Source organism: Takifugu flavidus, chromosome 16, assembly GCF_003711565.1.
Source record: "Takifugu flavidus isolate HTHZ2018 chromosome 16, ASM371156v2, whole genome shotgun sequence".
NCBI classification, from domain to species: Eukaryota; Metazoa; Chordata; class Actinopteri; order Tetraodontiformes; family Tetraodontidae; genus Takifugu; species Takifugu flavidus.
Genome location: NC_079535.1, coordinates 11933867 through 11951818, shown reverse-complemented (window position 1 = coordinate 11951818; position 17952 = coordinate 11933867). Strand labels below are relative to the sequence as shown.

General features: G+C 49.8%; 5 protein-coding genes and 1 non-coding gene across 10 annotated transcripts; 3 read left to right on the top strand and 3 right to left on the bottom strand.

Moving 5' to 3' along the window:
- Nucleotides 1–232: 232 nt before the first annotated feature.
- Nucleotides 233–2878, top strand: jmjd7 (jumonji domain containing 7). Its single transcript, XM_057011532.1, has 9 exons — nt 233–412; nt 1087–1240; nt 1317–1455; nt 1554–1671; nt 1808–1864; nt 1940–2035; nt 2113–2186; nt 2290–2449; nt 2547–2878. The coding sequence occupies exons 1-9, from the start codon at nt 364–366 to the stop codon at nt 2663–2665; spliced, it is 966 nt and encodes a 321-aa protein (XP_056867512.1). The 5' UTR covers nt 233–363; the 3' UTR covers nt 2666–2878.
- Nucleotides 2797–6334, bottom strand: fbxo34 (F-box protein 34). Of its 2 annotated transcripts, XR_008946571.1 has the most exons (4): nt 6047–6334; nt 5073–5204; nt 3352–4974; nt 2797–3317 (listed from the first exon to the last, which is right to left on the bottom strand). XR_008946571.1 is itself a non-coding variant. In XM_057011522.1 (3 exons), exon 3 carries the CDS (start codon nt 4965–4967, stop codon nt 3408–3410), a length of 1560 nt encoding a protein of 519 aa, XP_056867502.1. In that variant the 5' UTR covers nt 4968–4974; nt 5073–5204; nt 6047–6334; the 3' UTR covers nt 2797–3407. The 2 variants fall into 2 exon arrangements, 1 of the variants encoding a protein (XP_056867502.1); XM_057011522.1 differs by having other exon boundaries at nt 2797–4974.
- A 143-nt stretch (nt 6335–6477) lies between these two features.
- lgals3b (lectin, galactoside binding soluble 3b) lies at nt 6478–9197 on the bottom strand. Its single transcript, XM_057011539.1, has 7 exons — nt 9072–9197; nt 8699–8722; nt 7727–7823; nt 7492–7652; nt 7287–7375; nt 6871–7045; nt 6478–6799 (listed from the first exon to the last, which is right to left on the bottom strand). Exons 1-7 carry the CDS (start codon nt 9078–9080, stop codon nt 6641–6643), a joined length of 714 nt encoding a protein of 237 aa, XP_056867519.1. The 5' UTR covers nt 9081–9197; the 3' UTR covers nt 6478–6640.
- A 409-nt stretch (nt 9198–9606) lies between these two features.
- Nucleotides 9607–15651, bottom strand: kiaa0586 (KIAA0586 ortholog). Its single transcript, XM_057011574.1, has 22 exons — nt 15022–15651; nt 14780–14856; nt 14594–14690; nt 14462–14520; nt 14298–14355; nt 14127–14193; nt 13922–13991; nt 13470–13742; nt 13171–13243; nt 12931–13083; nt 12674–12860; nt 12447–12593; nt 12234–12376; nt 12014–12127; nt 11741–11916; nt 11515–11669; nt 11280–11407; nt 11066–11210; nt 10625–10942; nt 10514–10554; nt 10249–10344; nt 9607–10186 (listed from the first exon to the last, which is right to left on the bottom strand). Exons 1-22 carry the CDS (start codon nt 15157–15159, stop codon nt 10088–10090), a joined length of 2814 nt encoding a protein of 937 aa, XP_056867554.1. The 5' UTR covers nt 15160–15651; the 3' UTR covers nt 9607–10087.
- Nucleotides 15652–15974: 323 nt separating this feature from the next.
- On the top strand, nt 15975–17935 carry timm9 (translocase of inner mitochondrial membrane 9 homolog). Of its 4 annotated transcripts, none has more exons than XM_057011548.1 (4): nt 15975–16208; nt 16734–16777; nt 17199–17294; nt 17699–17935. In XM_057011548.1, the coding sequence occupies exons 2-4, from the start codon at nt 16739–16741 to the stop codon at nt 17915–17917; spliced, it is 354 nt and encodes a 117-aa protein (XP_056867528.1). In that variant the 5' UTR covers nt 15975–16208; nt 16734–16738; the 3' UTR covers nt 17918–17935. The 4 variants fall into 4 exon arrangements, with proteins under 4 accessions (XP_056867528.1, XP_056867530.1, XP_056867529.1 ...); XM_057011550.1 differs by having other exon boundaries at nt 15978–16208; nt 17694–17935; XM_057011549.1 differs by having other exon boundaries at nt 16201–16430.
- On the top strand, nt 17347–17428 carry LOC130513372 (small nucleolar RNA SNORD53/SNORD92). The gene has a single exon (XR_008946715.1). It is a non-coding gene; the product is annotated as a small nucleolar RNA SNORD53/SNORD92 (small nucleolar RNA).
- Nucleotides 17936–17952: the final 17 nt, after the last annotated feature.

The following is a 17952-nucleotide window of genomic DNA, read 5'->3' as shown; positions in this document are numbered from 1 at the left end:
TGCTGCAAATCAGGATGAGTTCAGACAGCTGAGCGTGTTTCAAACAGAAAAAATCCAGGGGATATATTTTTAAATCTAATCAAAATATATAGACCTGATGATGAAGAGACGTTTAATCTTTCAGTATTTGTATCTGAAATAGGTCACAAGTGCAGTTAAAGTACCTCCAAAGTCCTTCAGTGTGTTGATGGGTGCAGTTCATCCTCCGTCCGACAGGTGGAGACGCGCAACTTGCCGCCACCGTAAACGACGCGGATGTAAACAAAGCTGCATGGCTCCCTGATGATCGGCTGGTCGGGTTATCGATCACATGTGATCAGTTTTGGGACGATGCCTTTGTAGTTTCGTCTGAGGAGAGAGAAAATGGAAGAGGTGAAGAAACGAGTGACGGAGTTTTCACTGGAGGCTCACGGTGAGAGCAGCAGCACTTTAGCACTGTTAGCTTAGACGGTCATAGACTTCTGAATTTTGCTACCGCTGCTTTTGCCTAAAGTTGTTACCCCAATATAATAAGCATGTGTTATTTTCTGTTTTATTTAACATTGTAGGGGGGAGCATATTTTGATTTGACGGAGCATATTTATGGTTTGATTGATTTGATTGATTACTCCCATAATAATCTCCAAAAAATCAAATAATAATCCTATAATATTCCCCACAATATTCAAAGCATTTATGTGAAATTGATATTTACCTCACTACACCCCTGTAATTAATGCCATCATGCTTTGACGTGTTTTAATCGATAATTTAAAGCGCGAGCATATTTTGATAGGTAGAGTTACTACGCATGCGCAGAACCATGGGCATCGCTTCAATTGGTAGAACTTAAGGGAACACTCGTTACTACGGTAACAGAGCTCATAAATGGACTCCTATTAAGTACATATAGAGATGAAAGACACTGTGTTTGTACTACTAAATGTACTAGCATACCATTGCATGGTAATAAGGCTGTACTTGATAGTACCACCACTATTAAAACAATGAAGTATTGGTCTGTACTTCACAGCAGGTCTTCTGTAGTTTCAGAAAAGGCCATGAAACCATCTGGGCTATTTCAACATTTTATTGATTACTTTTCAGATCTCTATCTGAACCGGTCGGTGCCGTACCTGGAGGAACCGCCTGACCCGCTTCAGTTCTACCGCAGCTGGATCGCTCCAAACAAGCCCTGCATCATCAGAAACGCCCTCAGCCATTGGCCAGCTCTGAGCAGGTGGACCCCAGAGTACCTGAGGTACCATCGGCCCTAATCTTCTGTGCTGGACGATAAAGATCGTTCAGGCGTTGTTGAGAACACGACCTGTCTGCAGGCAGAAGGTGGGGTCAAAGGTCATCAGCGTTGCGGTCACGCCTAACGGCTATGCGGACGCCGTCAGTGGCAAATACTTCGTAATGCCAGAGGAGCGACCGATGACGCTTTCCTCCGTGCTGGACATCATCGAGGGGAAGGTGACTCAACACTCATTATATTATAACATATATATATATTATAACATATGTACAGCCTGACACTCCATGACTGACCACAACCAGCGTGTTATGTTCAGGGGCAGTTGGAGAAGGCAGTGTTCTATGTTCAGAAGCAGTGTTCCAACCTCCTGGAGGAGCTGCCGGAGCTCACGGACGATGTGGAGCCTCACATATCGTGGATGAGCACCGCACTAGGTGACATGGCTGAGCTGGCACAGATACATTAGTTACAAATGAAAAAACACCGGCATTCAATTTTTAATCACTTCATTTCTTGATTTTCAATCAATTTATCTTTTGTCTTTCAATGGCATCAATGTTTTCCCTCCAGGGAGGTTACCGGACGCCGTTAATTTCTGGCTCGGAGAGGCGAGCGCCGTCACGTCCAGTGAGTCGCCACGGCAGCAGCGGTGTGTTTACAACAGAGTGTGTGTGTGTGTTGATGATGCGTTTACTGTCTCAGTGCACAAGGATCACTATGAAAATCTCTACTGCGTCGTCTCTGGAGAGAAAAACTTCATCTTGCTGCCGCCCACAGATCGGCCCTTCATCCCTTACGGTAACCATAGCTACCACCTGGCGTCCTGCGCTGCATCTATATTAATATCCACTGAACTAATCAAGCGTGGACGGCAGGTCTGTACCAGCCAGCTGTTTACCACCAGCGGGACGACGGCGAGTTCGAAGTTGTGGAGCAGCTCGGCTCAGAGGTGCGTTCAGGCGTCGCGTTTCCGCTTAAACGCCAATTCCATCAACAGCACGATCTTTAAACTACTTGGTGTGTAAAGATCACCGTGACGACCGCTCCCTCAGGTCCCGTGGATCCCTCTGGACCCCCTGAACCCTGACCTGGAGCAGTACCCTCAGTACAGGAGGGCGCGACCCGTGCGCTGCAGCGTGAAGGCCGGGGAGATGTTGTACCTGCCGTCGCTCTGGTTCCACCACGTGCAGCAGTCCCACGGATGCGTCGCAGGTAGGTCCGAGCGGAGGCGGCGCGGCGGAACGCGCCCCCGCCGACGCGCCGCCGCCGACGCGCCCCCGCCGCACTCACAACTGTCCCGTCCTCGCAGTGAACTTCTGGTACGACATGGAGTACGACATCAGGTACAACTACTTCCAGCTGCTGGAGTCTCTGTGCGGGGCCGCGTCGGCAGCAGGACCGCCGGGGAAATCGTCCGTGGCTCTATGACATCACTTCCTGGATCTTCTTCCTCGAAGAACCGGGCGAGGGACGGATCGTGGGACGGCCCGTGGCGTCCCGGCCCACCAGGCGCCCGTTTACATCATGAAAACGTTCAAAAACAGAAAGGACGGTCCACATTTGTAACAAATGAAAAGACTCTTTATTAAAGCAAATATGTTAAACAGCCAGCAGAGAAAACTCATCGAAACAGAAGCAAAACTCTCTGAACCTGAAAAGTTTTTCCTTCCTCACATTCTTCTTCTATTATTGCATCATCTCTGAGGTTCAAGGCCACACTTGTGGAAGCTGATGAAAACGCCAGTCGGCCGGTTATAATCCAGCAGCGGACTGGCGGGTATTCACGTAAACAAGGTGCACGGGGACTCCAGAGCGCCCCCTGAAACAGACCACGCATCCCGGCATCCACCAACCGTCGCCTGGTGAGAGCGCACGGAAACAGATCGAGTGATCAATATGATCCTTAAAGTCACACAGCTACTCTTACCGCACCGTAGCTAGGATGGAGCTAAACGCTAGCATTAGCCATTCGACAGAAGCTGCTGTAAAAAGAACGGCAGATGCGAACCCAGTAGCACGTGGAGCGCCCCCTGGTGGCGGCCGCAGTAACACGTCGAGTCTCTTTATTCCACATGCTGAGGTGGGACTGGTTTAAACCACCATTAGAACGTGAGCAGAGGACACCAGGAAGCATCCTGGCTGGGACGCTTCCTGGGGGGGGGGGGGGTCATCACTCCTCTTGCTTGCTCCATCGACAGATGGGAACGTTCATGCTGTGGAACGCCGGCACCCAGCGGTTGTCGTGCAGGCCCACGTTGCAGCCGGGCGTGTCCTTGTGGACGCTACGGCAACACATCCAGTACCCGGGTCCGTAGGGCAGCGCTTGGCAGAAGGGCTTGTGGTGCCAGCGGCACAGCGACACGTCGCCGCGGCCGTACCGCCGCTTGCACTGCTTGCAGGGGTCGTCGCTGTAGCAGGGGTCGGACACCCACAGCGAGTCGGCGGGACGCACGCCGTACGTGTTGATGATGAAGCGGAAGTAGCGGCAGGCGCACTTGAGAGCGGCGAGGCTGCGCGTCGGCAGCAGCGCGAAGATCTGGACCAGCAGGTGGTGCGGGAGCAGCGTGAGGAACGGCTGCGGCTCCAGCAGCTGCTGCAGCCGCTGGCGGACCTCCAGGAAGGCGCACGCCTCCGCTCCGCTCGCCTGCTGTGAGGCCCCGCCCTCGGGAACGGGGGGGCGGGCCGGGTCGGTGCCGGTGGACGTCTCGGGAGGAGGCGGAGACCGAAACAACAAACCAGGAAGAGGCTCCGTCTCCTCAGACGGAAAGGGAGGGTCGGGTGTCTTCAGACTGGCTGAAGCCTCACCTGAGCTCGCTGTAGGGGGCGTGTCAGTGTTGGGTGAAGGGGGTGTGGCCATAAGAGAGGCAGGCGGAGGTGGAGGCAGAGATAAGAGCATTGTTGATGTTGGCTGGCAGGGGGAGGAGCTAATGACTGCCGAGGTGAGCAGGACCCGCCCCACCGTCCTCTTCAGGCCGTTGGCTTCCGCCTGCGTCCGTAGACGGTCCGACTCCAACCGCGCCACCATGTTCGATACCCTGATGCTGTCCGGCTCGGTGGGCGGAGCCCTGGACAAGGTGAGAGAGGCGGAGCTTTTCTGGAGCGGGAGCACAGGTTTGGTGCCACACCGCCGCCGCTGCTGCTGCTGCTGGCAGAACCTCTTTTCCAAACACGCCACCATCTCCACCACTGAAACCTTTAGCTCCTCCCTTTCCCCCACCGTCTCTGTCCGTCCACCGTCAGCCGACCTTGGACTCCAGTCCAGATGCGTCCAGAACGTCGTGTCCCACAGGACATTCTGGTTCCCTAAATGACGTTGGCGTTTAGCGCGGCCCTTTTCTTCCCAGTTTCCCTTTGACTTCCTGACCTGAAACAGTCCCGACAAGCCCTCGTCTTTGTCCCAGGTGACACCAGGTGAGAGCGCCCTGTTGCCACTGGACCGCCGTCCATCCGAGCCGAACATGGCGATCTTTTCTCGGACATGTCCCGGCTTGATGACGGCCCAGATGTCCAGAGGCTCCGCGTCCTCTGTGGCGGTGCCGCAGCTGCCGCTCGTGGAACCGTTGTGGTGGGACGCGACCGAAGAAATGACACTCTGGGGGAGATGACTCCCGCTGACGTTACCATGGTTACCGCTGCAAATCCTCCACTGTGGGCCCTGCTGGGAGGTCTGAGCACCCGCTGCGTTGAAGCACAACTCGTTCGCCAGCTTCGAATAAAACTTCAAGTTCATGATGGTCCTGAGGGAGGACAGGGAGGACAGGGGACAGTGAAATTCCTTTTACAACAATAACCGAGGATTTCTGAATGAATCGCCTTTTCCCAGGCACACGTTTACCTCCACACTGAGCGGACTGGCTGAGGGTGACTGGTTTGACTGGCAGCTCCTCCGATGGTGAAGCGTCACATGTCTCACATGTCAAGTGTGACAGGAAAACCAGTGCCTGTCTTCTACGGTTCAACATAAAGGCTGCAGGAGCAGATGCACAAGTTATTACGCACATTATTACTATTATTCACACAACAACCAGGTTTGGACCATCTGGGAGGGAGAATGGAGCAGTTAAATGGAAGTTACTGAATAAAACGCAAGATATGAGCGGATATCAGCTCTGCCCGGACGTTGGGTGGAGCCACGTCACGATCATTAAGATTATTGATGACTGTGCAGATTGTGAGTGTTTAAACAGACAACGTGGAACGCCGTGTGACGTCACCGTCGGAAAACACGTTAAAACGGTGACAGGGACGACGGTGAGGGTCGTTATGGAAACAGGTTTAACCAGAACACGCCCCAGACACGCCATCTAACACCACGGTGTGCGCAAAACAAATCACCCAGATACGATATTAAGTGGATGCAACATTAAGAACGAGCCAACAGTGCTAACGAAGCTAACAACAGAGTTGCGGAATCCGCAGCTATTCGGTCAATCGGGACCGGAAGTTCCACAAACATCATGTGAGGATTTCACCACCACTTGTCTGAAATCGTTCATAAATGGTTGATCTTCAACGCGACATTTATATCCAATCAAACGCACAAGACGTTCGTAAATTGTTTGCAAACGACGACACCTAAATGCTAGCTAGCATGCTATCAGCTGCGACCGTGGGAAGTTGCGACACAGCACACGAACTGACTAGCTTCTGTGGCTAGCAATCAAAGGGTTGCGACATTTCATGGAACAACCGTCTTTCTTGGAGTAAACCGGTCCTTACTGTGGGCAGACGATACTTTAAAAGGATCGAGCAAACAGAGTTAACAGAGGGCCGAGTTTAAGCAGTTAGAGAGGCCGACGTCAAACTAACCTGGAAGGAACCTTCGGTCCGTTCGAAAAACCAAAACATAAAGAAACTGCAGGGACGATTTCTCCTTTAACGAGTTTGTCTCTTTATTGTCTGCGTGACTTGCAGCACGTTTCTCCTATGAAACTACGGGGGGAAACACGGGAAAAACTAATAGCTAAACCATTAATAATGAACCTGACTGCTCTTCTTCGTTGACAACTTCTCGCGCACGTTCAGCGTCATGACGTCAGAAGGCCGCCAAAGATCGTTTATAACAAAACAAGTGACCCTGCACTCTGGAACTACAACGACACACTCAAAACCGGGAAATGAAAGATTCGGGGCAAAACCGCCCAGAAGAACCAGGAAAAACAAATGAAAATAATGAGAAGCTACAGAATTGAATTAAAACAAAGTAAAGGAAACCTTTAACAATCAACAATCAATCAAAATCAGTTTAATCCATCTTTATTATCATGTTTTTAAAAGTGTTCATTAAAAAGTGGTACATTATGACAGTGTTTTGATGAGAACCTTCCCTGGAAAGTTAAGGAACTCAGTCCGCTTGTGTTGTAGACATCCTGGTGTTCTCCAGTGGATCCCTGAGGTTCTGGCTCATTGTAGGGTTTCAAACTTGACACCAGACAGGCTGAGGTCATTGTGGATCCTGATGTACTTGATGGAGCGCAGGTCTCTGATGCGGTATTGGTACGCCAACAGATGAGCATTGTTGACAGCCACCCTAAACTCATTGTTGGTGCAAAGGATCTTTATCTGCAACACAATGACAAAACGTCAGCGACTTTCCCTGCATTTACGCACAAGTTATAGATAAAATGTCTGACCTCAAAAGGTTTTCCCTCGACAAAGGGGAAGGGGGAGTCCAGCTGTCTCTCCTCCGGTCCCCACTTCTGGCCAATGAAGCTGTTCCTGACAATCACCTTTTTTCCACACTCGTTGAAGCGAGGGTTGAAGTGAAAGGCCAAATCAGACCGACTGGTGGCCATGTCCACTGTGATCCTGACACACAACAGGAACCGTTAGTCGGTTCACAGTGTAGCCTCACACACACAGTCATAGAGCTAAACACAGGGACAAAGACCAGCATGTTTGTTAGAATATTTGTACATTTTACAGCAGCCAGAGAGTCTCAGTTGGTCAGTTATGTCTTAAACGGGTGAGTCAGGAGCTCAGAAGATCCATTTATATGTTTGACCCTCATGACATCTTCACCTTTAACGTTTTACTGCTTCATACTGACTTGTTGGCGTTCATTTTGATGGTTCCAGTGATGGTGATGAGCAGTTTGTCAAAAACTCCGGAGGGAAGTGTTTCTTGGTATGGAACCGCCTGGCACCAAGAAAACAACCATTAACTCCATCCATTAATACTCACAGTCTAACCTACACTGTCCATTCATCTGTTTATTCACTCACTCACACCATCATTCCTCCAGTTACACTTACTAGATGCCCAGTTGTGGGTCCTGGCCCTGCTGCAGGTCCAGGCCAGACGGGACCAGTGGGGGCAGTGGGACCAGTGGGGCCAGTGGGGCCAGTGGGGCTGGGCCACACAGGTCCACCTCCAGAGGGATTTCCTGGCCAGGTGGGGTTGGCAGGAGGCTTACCTGTTGACACAAACACACCTGATTCCGACCCTCAGGGTGAGGGTGGAGCCTGATCTGCAGAGGTGCTGGTGTACCTGGCCAGACTGGAGCGTTGGGTTGTCCAGGCCACTGACCGCTGCCCCCTGCCGGGTTGTTGTTGCTGTTAGGCCACCCATCAAGGGCGTCCTTCAGCTGTGATGAAGAAGAAGAAGAAGAATCTGACCTCAGATCTTCAGATGACTGAAAACAACCTTCCTTAAATAGTGCACAAACTAGGGTGTTCAGCACTTTGTAGGAGTTTCTGTACGTAAAGTGAGGATTTAGTGCATTTAATGTATCATTGTTGTTTGTGGGTTTACACACTCTCAAACCACAGGAAAGGCAGGAAGTGAACCAAAGACAGGAAGTAAAGCAAAGAGAAGTGAACCAGAAGCAGGAAGTGAACCAAAGACAGGAAGTAAACAAAGAGAAGTGGACCAGAGGCAGGAAGTGAACCAGAGGCAGGAAGTAAACAAAGAGAAGTGGACCAGAGGCAGGAAGTGAACCAAAGACAGGAAGTAAACAAAGAGAAGTGAACTAGAGGCAGGAAGTGAACCAAAGACAGGAAGTAAAGCAAAGAGAAGTGAACCAGAGGCAGGAAGTGAACCAAAGACAGGAAGTAAAGTAAAGAGAAGTGAACCAGAGGCAGGACGTCCTGGTCCACTTATTCCTTGGGACTGTGAGTAGAAAACCTCTTCAGCTTTCTGACATGTTTATGTGGGTTTCTGAAACTATCAGGGCTACAACAGCTGCTGGATGTGTCAGCATACATAAAGTATCAGTGGAACTCAGGATAAACCCAAATACTTCATCTAGTCTCCTGCATCGGCGCCCACCAGCGCGTCCAGCAACAGCAGGTGGGGCCGAGGTGGCTGCCAGGAGACACATGAAAAATTTGGCTTTTGGCTCAAACAATAAATCATCAGAGAATTTCCTGGGTCTGTGTTCTAATTCGAGGTACCGATTATATAAATGCGTCCTCATAAATATAAAACTACAGGTGTGTGTGTGTGTGTGCAGACACTCACATCCATGCCATCTGAATTGTTGTTCTGCACCACAGAACAGAGTGTGAGGGCGGGGCGGACATGTCGGGACAGGGAGAAGAGAAAAACTCAGGAGTATTTGACAAAACAACAGTACCGCTAATGCTAACACTAATAAATACTTAAAGCTTATCAATGGAGGCGAACTCGCATTACTGCAAGAGCAGCTTCCTGAAGTACTGAGTGATTGTTTAATACAGCGTCTGTCCACCCGACGCAGGGACAGACGACACTGTGACGGTGTAAGGTGACCAGGCATCGTGACCCGGAGGACGTTTGCACACAAGTTCAATTCAAACATCAACACAACGATGGTTTATAACTTCCTGTTTTAGAGGAAAAGATGAAGACGTACCTGAAACATACCGCAAGGCCAGATGGAGAAGCTAACGCCGAGGGAGAAGACACAAACTGAGCTCCACCCAGACGCACACCAGACTAGTTGTGTGTGTGTGTGTGTGTGTGTGTGTGTGCGCGTGCCCCACCCACTGACGCACTTATGTGGTTGTGTTTGTCTCACACTCACCAAACTGTCTCTTTGTGGCTCATTTTCTTCACTGGGTGAAACAACTTGGACTCAATTCAACTTCTGACAGAAACACTTTAATCAAAATAATGTGGTCAGAACCCGGGTCAGAACCTGACCGGGGCCAGGACCTAAGGCCAGATGACACCGCTCGAACACGGATATGACAGGACACACAATGACTCGCTTCAACAAGTCACAATTGAGTCCAGATGTGAGGCACCGGCCACAACATCAATGTCAAACAAGACTCGTGACGGCAACTAGAAAAAAGTCCAAAAGTTGAAGCGGCTCCATGAAAACTGAGCAGTGAGAAACCACATCAACATAAAAACATGAATCATATCTGAGCGCTACAACTGTAACTGATCCAGATGTTTTTATTGGAAATACAGCTCAACAGTGTGTGTGTGTGTGTGTGTGTGTGAAAAGCAAGGATAAATTTCTGTATGACATCATCACCAGCAACATAAAGTAATCCAAAGATCACAACAGGACGGTTCGCTTCCTCCTCCTCCGCAGTGATAAAGTGCTGGCCAACATCTGTCAAACACACCCTGGAATGTCAACATTCGGCTTTTTTTCATGTTTATTAAAGCGTCTTATGACGTCGGCTGTATTGCCCTTAAAATGGCTGAAACTATGACATGGTGGCATCTCCATGGCAACACACTATTAACTCTACCAGCTGAGTCACCTTTACACCGTACATAAGCAACCCTCAACATGATGAACAAACACACGGCTGGAGGTTGAGGTCAGGCTCCACAGTCTGGGTGACGTGCACGTGTGTGTGTGTCGATGCCTCCGTGCGTGTGCCGATAGATCAGGTGTGACCTGCTGATTCACAGTGTATCCACAGGTGGAATTCCAGGGTTTGTAGCGTGGACATCCCTCACTTCTCCCACACTCACGTCCTCCTGTTGGTCACTCATCATCCAGCCCTGAGGAGGCGTCGGAGGTCAGTGTGAGTCTGTGTGGAAATGTGTGTGTGTGGCCGTGTTACCTGGTTAGATCCCTCGATCAGTGTGATGCTGTCCTCCAGGTTGGGCAGCAGGTGGTCATGACCTCCAGCTTGTCCTTCACTAGGGGGGTCAAACTCCTGGAACACATGCAGGAAGTGACAGCTGAGTCGAGCAGATTGAGGTTCCTTGTTCTTTGTGTCAAGAAAACCACAGACAAGGGGAGAACGCACGAGAACATGGAGGTTCTGGTCCCTAATGGGTTGGGAATAGCAGAAGATGGAACAAGGGTAAACAGAGGATGCTCACCGTGTCCTGCAGGGAGATGGAGAAGCTGCAGAGAACCTCCTCTTCAAAGAGAGAGAGAGGAGTTGAATGACAGGTGAACACACAGCGCGGTGCTGATGATGGTGATGGTACCTGTCATGGTGTCCCCCAGCTGGACATGGCTGAGCAGCTCTCCCTCTGACACAGCTTTATAGGTGGCTTCTGTCCCGACTGTGCTGCTGCTGCTGCTGCTGCTGGAGTCCTCGGTGGAGCTGCAGTGAGACGCTGCTCGATTCTCAGGGGCGGGAGGCGCTTCCTCCACCTGCTGCCGACGCCGTTCCTCGGTGCTCGGCTCAACCAACTGCACCTCGGCGTCTTCAGCCACTGGGGGAGGTGGAGTCAGAGGAGCAGCAGGAAGATCTGCAGCGACGGGGCTGAGCTCTGGAGTGGGGGTGGGAGTGATTACAGGATCTGAGATCACAAGAGGAGAAAGGAAAGGTGTCACGTGAGCGGCTAATGCTAACACAGCTAGAGATTTACTACTGCTGCTAATGCTAAGGTGGGTATGATGCTAATACATCTGCAGTGTTCAACCTGGTGCTGAGATTGACTGGGGAGGGTCTTCGGTCATCAGGCTGCTTGGTTCAGAGGGTGGGGGTGTGGCCAGAGGCTGAGATGTTCTGCTCTGAGGTGTGGGGCTTGGAGGAGGAGTCGGTTGTGGAGTACAAACGGGTTCTTCCTGGAAAAGAGGTAGATGATCAGGAATAAAGGGAGCTTTCCATAACTGCTGTGTTCTCTGTTGCAGTACCTCCCGATGTGATTCTGGCTCTGGTTTTGGCCTTTCCAGTCCTGGTTCTGGAACATTAACCAATGATGCTTGATGCATCCGATTGATGTGTTCGGATAGAACCTCTTCAACCAGCTGTCTGATCAGAACTGAGTCCCCACACACACACACACACACACACACACACACAATACTTTAGTATAGCTCATAAACTCCTCCCCTTTAGACTCTTAAAAGAGAGATTTTGAAGTCTCACTATCATCTGAGGTGATGCTGTGGGCTGATTGGTCTGAATCGTCGTGGTCAGAGCCGGGGTCAGGGTCAGGGTCGGGGTCGGGGTCGGGTTGAGGATCAGAAGGAGGGGGTTGGTACATCTCAGAGATCATCCTGGATATGAGCTGCTGCTCCACCCTGAATCACAAGACCCGACAGGTTGGCACCTTCCCACCAGATGCTGCTCCACAGTGAGACCGTTCTCTCACCATTCCAGCAGCTGCTTCTCCAGGGCAGGGCTGCACGTCGTGATGGGGGTCTGATCCTGGTCAGAAAGACCAACACACGCCTGGGGAGGGAACAAAGGCCCGTGATACTGGACTAAAGGTGGAGACGGATCTCCATCCAACTGGACCACCTCCTCAGCCAAAGGACCCTCCTCGTCCTGGCAAAAGAAGACAACGAGACCAGATGAGTGTGATGAGTAAATGATGGCGTCCTTTCAAGGTTCAGGCAGGAGGAGCAACGAGACTGAAGCTGACCGAGTCCACCTGGACGACGTCACACACAGATTCAGGTAAAAGGTCCAACTCTTCGTTTCCTTCAAACAGGTCAAGCCGAGGAAGAGGAGCTTCGCCTGCGTCACTCTGCTCCTCCTGTCAATGGAAAAAGGACAGGGGAGGAGAGAGAGGAGCACGTTTAGAGGAGGGACCGTAACCATGGTAACCAGCCCGTATGGGCCACAGATGTGGGTCAACATACCTGTGATTCAGTAGCTTCGTCAACCACAGGGGATGTGGGAGGAGCTGTCCGCGATGAGGTCACTTCCTGTAGCTGATGAGTGGAACGGCCTGGGACTACGTCTGTCCTGGGACGGCCTGGGATGGCGTCTGTCCTGGGACGGCCTGACAAACATCAGTGTGGGAAGTGGTGTCTTAGACTTTAGGTCAAGAATAACAATTAACTCCTACTAACCTAGTGGTATCGCCATGGGAACAGCACGACTGTGCGTGGGGTCGGCAGCAGTCGGGGGGGCGGAGGGGATGACGACGTTGCTCTGAGGTGGGAGACTGACGGGTGGAGCCAAACACGTTTGAGTCTTACAGGACTTCAGCGTCACACCTGGCAGAGATTGAACAGGAAGTGGGCGCTGACAGAGCTGAACAGTCGTTCACACGGTACCGGACGTGACACCAGCTGACCTGTGACCCGCTCCACAACCCGGGGTTGAGCCTTCTTGCTGGGTCGGGAAGGAGGTGAGCTGAAGCGCAGGTACGGCGTCTTTTTCAGAGTTCTTCGAGCTCCACCGTGCGGGCGCCTGGGGGACGTGTCCTCCTCCACGTCCTTGTCCTGTGGTCTCCTACCCGTGGTTGCGTCAGGCTCTGCCACCTACAGCCAGACCATCAGTGACATCACAGCAGGTCGCAGTCACCTGCGTCACTAACACTGGGGCACTGACCCAAAGACTGGTTGAGGGTTGTCTTCCTGTTCCGGCCACACGCGGACCCCTGCGTGGCCCCCTGAGCGTGTGGGCGGAGCTCTGATGTGAGGACACCGCCGGATCTTTTCTGTCCGGGCGCTTGTTTTTGTCAGTCTGAGGAGAGCTGTCAGCCTTAAAGGAAGCAGAAAGAAGATGAGGAGACCCGAGGAGCTTTCCAAACATTTTCCAGGAACTCCAGGAATTCCAGGATGAGCTGACCTGGATGTCCTGCATCAAGGTGTTGATCCAGGTGTCTACCATCTTCTTGATGCGAACCTTTTGGTTCTGGCTTCTACAGAAGACAGAAATAGTTCGTCATTCTTCTTCTGTGGTGCAGCTAATTTCATGTATTTGATTATGGAGCACAGTTTAAAATAAAAGGTAGCAAAACAACACACCAAAGTTTGCTGATATAATAATAAAAAAGTTTCTGAAGAGAAGACAAACAGCAACTAGCTAGTGTCTCCAGAACATCAACCTTCTCCTACATGATCCTAAGTTTTAGCTAGCTTAGCTACCTGTTATCAACCAGCGCTTCCAGCTGGCTGTACAAGAGCTCTCCGGACCGGGCCCTCAGCAGAGCCTCCAGGTTCTCCTCCAGAACCTGCTTCTGTCTCTGAACCTGATGGAGAACCCTTCCTGCCTCCTCCAACGTGGTTGAATGCAGAGGTCTCCTTTGGACTTGTTGGGACCAGGGCTGGAGGTACTGGTTCTGCTGGGTCTTCAGATGCAGGTTCTGATGAGACTCACATGGGTCAGACTGTGGCAGCGGACGGCGACCGTCATCGTCTCTGGATACGAGCAGAACAGAGACGAGAGAGATTCAGCGGCAGCTCGATGGGTGTGTGAGAGTGTTGTGACACACACACGCGCGTTGATAATAAGCTAGATTTGTTTCAGCACGTCCAGACTTAATCCCACAGTAATATTATGGTTTTACAGCGAGCTTTAATGAACATGTGCCTCCCACCTGTGTGCTGTTGCCATGGCAGCCAGGCCAGTGTCTGAAGGAGAAACCTGCTGGCCGGTGGAATCGGGAGCTGATGAAAACAGGAACCTGTCAGTGACCAGTCAAGGTTTGTAAACACTGTCTCTCTCTCACACACACACACACACACACACACACACACACACACACACACACACACCACACACACACACACACACACACACACCTGTAGCGCCCGGCTGAGTTACTTCTGCTGTTTTTCCTGCTGTGGTCAGCTGACGGCTAACAGAGCTCTGATTGGAGGATAGCAGAGTCAGTGAGCAGCGAGATGACAGCATGTGCACGTCAGCATGTGCACGTCAGCATGTGCACGTCAGCATGTGCACCGGTGGTTTACCTGCAGCTGCTGGTTCTGACCATTATCCAACATCTGGAGGCTCCGGCTAAAACCGCCCCTGAGGGGCCACATTAAGAGCCTCCATGAATCATTCGTTCTCTTCTCATTGGACAGACCAGCGTGGCAAACATGGAGAATGTGTGTGTGTGTGTGTGTGTGTGTACCTCTGTAACAGACGGGGGGTGTCATCTCTCAGTTGAGACACTCGAGTGTCCATCACAGGCTGAAAGACACAACAGTGCTGACACTCAATGCTGCAGTCACCAGTGTGCTTATCTCATATCACAGCTCCAAACCTTGAGAGGATCAGTCCTGTTGATGCCGTTGCCCAGGTAACAAGAGGGCTGTCTCTCTTCTGAAGGGGGGCCCGCCTTTTCCAGTGCATGCTGGGAGCTGTTCCATACAGAAAAACGGCTCTAAAAGGTGACCCTTATTGCACGATTCACATCAGGAAACAACCCAAACGTCTGTTGAGTCCTTACCGCTGTTTTAGAGCTGCTAGCACAAATCCTCGACTCCCTGTAGCGAAACGTGACGTCAACAGCTCCCGGTCTGGCGCTGATGATGTCAGAATAACGAACATCTTTATTAACATCATTATATTCGAACGGACCCTCAGAGCAGAGATCTGGGAACGCAGCCGCTGACTGTGTGACCCGGCAGAGTTTTCCCCACGAGTCCGGGTGGAGCTCGGGAAGACTCCCTCTGCTCCGCTGGTGCTCACCGGTTCTGCTGAGTGCACCGCGGGCACAGGAGAGGGCTTCTGCCGATCCTGTCGCCTCTTTTCTCCTTTACTGAGGCGCTGCTGATCGACCGCAGGAGGTCGGAGGTCTTGGACCTTCCGGGCGGTTCCGGACTTCATGCCTGAGCGAATGCTGAGGATTAAAAATGATTTCCTGATGCTTTGGAGATGGATTCTAAGATAATCCTGCAGGCAACTATTTGAGTTTACTTCCGCATCATGTTTGATTTGTGATTTGACCGATTAGCCAGTTGATGACTTTTAAAATTCCCGCTTTAGTGTCAGACGAGCGCGCGGACAAACCGGACGGCTAACATAAGAGGAAAGTCCTAAGTTACTAAGGGAGGTTTGTAATTCACACGGAATTAGTGTGTAAAAGCAGATATGTGTTCAAATGTGCCCAGCGCGATTACAGCTGTTGCTAACAGCAAAACCAAAACAAAAGTAGAATAACAGAAAAACACTTCCTGTTTCCGCTTCAGAGATCACATACTAAAACGCAGACATCTCACTCTGTCTAGTAAACAGAGACCAAAAGCGTTATCGTTATTCAGGCTACTCACTATTATTGTTAGGTCTACAAATGCTACTACGAATAAGTATAAAATACACAAATTCTACTTAAAACACAACTGTCTTTTGTGATTCAGATTTTGAGACTTTAGAACATATGTCCTTTCCTTGCACTTGTACCAGAATGTTTTGGAAAGGATTTCAAGACTGGATTTTTTTTTTATTTTAAAAAAGGGATATCCAACCGCCCAAGCTTTACTACAAAGACATAATTTTTAATATCAAATATGGAGTCATAATACGAAACTAAATAAAGGAAGTGTTATAATACTTAGATTAGTATTGCCAAACATCTTTTTAGTTATTTTATTCAATGTTTGATATACATGCTATTATGATGTTGCATGAATCTTTAAATGCATTGCCAAATCTGGTTAATAGAGCCGGAACGAAAAAACGCAAAACTGCTGTTTGCCGAGCGGATGTAGATGCGATTCTGCACATGCGCAGTACAAATCACGTTTCCACGCGGATCAAGGAGCGATATGAACAACCGCCACTAAAATCCGAAGAAGATGACGACAACGAAGAAGAAAAAAGGACGACATGAACCAGGAACCTTTCTTCCCTCCGTTTCTTTCCGGAACGCTTCATTGGTACGCACGGATCTTTCACCTTTGTTGAAATCGTGGTCTACAGTTTGATTTCTTCACTCCTATATACCGCATTAATATACCAATTGGCACAGTATCCATAGTATTTTTAATGTAGTTGTTTTAGTAACCTCCTTTAAACTAAGCTGACCGATTTTGAATTTCCGGATCAGTTTTTATTACTCGCACGTGTCCTTCGAGAGGATTTTCAGATTTTCAGACCAGGTATCGTTCAGAGAGCAAATTATCGCTAATTATTATAATTATTAATTATCGTTTTTATTGTTGTAGCAAATTAGCTGCTTAAACTACCCATGCTCGCGAAACTACCAGGAAGATAAAGAGGAGAAGCTAACGTTAGCTACCAAGTACAGTTAGCTCTGTGCTCACTCAAATGGCAAAGTCAAGCGAGTCAGTTCGGTCTTTCGTTGATTCTTCTTACTGTTCATTAACCTTCTTTTGTGTAATTTTAAAGGTAGATATGGCAAAACAGATTAATTTTGAAAGTGTTTTGTTTGTTCCTCACAGTGCCAATGGCGGTCCAAGTGTCCGAGTCCGACCAAATCAAACAGGTAAAGTATTTATTCCTCTCACAGTTAGATCAGTATGTTGATCATTTACAGGTTCAAAAAGGTCACAAAAGTGCACCTTTTTAAGACAGTTAAAACGATATGAACGCTTGCATCGCGTTCTTTCAGCAACATTTATCTGCGAAACCAGTCAAATCCAGTCAGATCAGGTTTTTTTTGGGCTGGTTTGCCTTCAGTGTTCAAACATAGGAGCAGAACTCATAATCAGTAGACGTTGAACCTGTTTCCGGTTATATAACAGACCAAACTGGCAGGATGCTGACCAGTCATGGTCGGCAAACGCAACTTCTATAGTTTCTCCCGGTGTGATGGAAGTCTAACTGTAAAAGGCTGAATGTATGTAGACATGTCTTCTTGTTTAGGAAAATTATTGGCCTTGATTGTTTCTCTGCTTGCATTGCAGTTTAAGGAGTTTCTGGGAACGTACAACAAGGTGACGGAGAACTGCTTCATGGACTGCGTGAAAGACTTCACCACCAGAGATGTGAAAGCTGAGGAGGTAAACAGGAAGTGGTTTTAATCGGCTTCAGATCGCTCTGGTTGGCTGACAGGAGGGATGATGATGCTGAGAATGGTTTCGCTATGTGAACTGAGAACATGTGATGTCACATTTTCTCTTGGCTGTCTGACCAATCGCCTGTCGGCTTAGTTGCCTTAAAAGCCAGGACCCAAGATGCTCAGCTAGCAGCTGTTTCTGTCGTGTGGATACAGGTTCTGAGCTCTCCAGGAGGTTCTTTTACTTCCTAGTTTGGTCCTGTGAGTCATGTTCATCTATTGAATTTACCACAGATGTTGCCCAGTCAAGCTGTGGGAAGATTAGAGCTGATCAATGTCTGGACTGCACTGTAGCTGCTCCTCAATGCTAACTCGTAGTTGCTAACACTCATTGTTCTATCAGTCCAGCTGCTCGGAGATGTGTCTGCAGAAGTACCTGAAGATGACCCAGCGGATCTCCATGCGCTTCCAGGAGTACCACATCCAGCAGAACGAGGCTCTGGCGGCGAAGGCCGGACTGCTGGGCCCGCCTCGCTGAAGGGCGCCGACCCAGAACCAGATTCTTTTGTGTATAAAGTGTTTGACATGTATGACATTGCTGCTCACAAATGTGAAGATATTTGCTGATTAAATATGTAAATGTTGCATTCTTGTACTTTGAT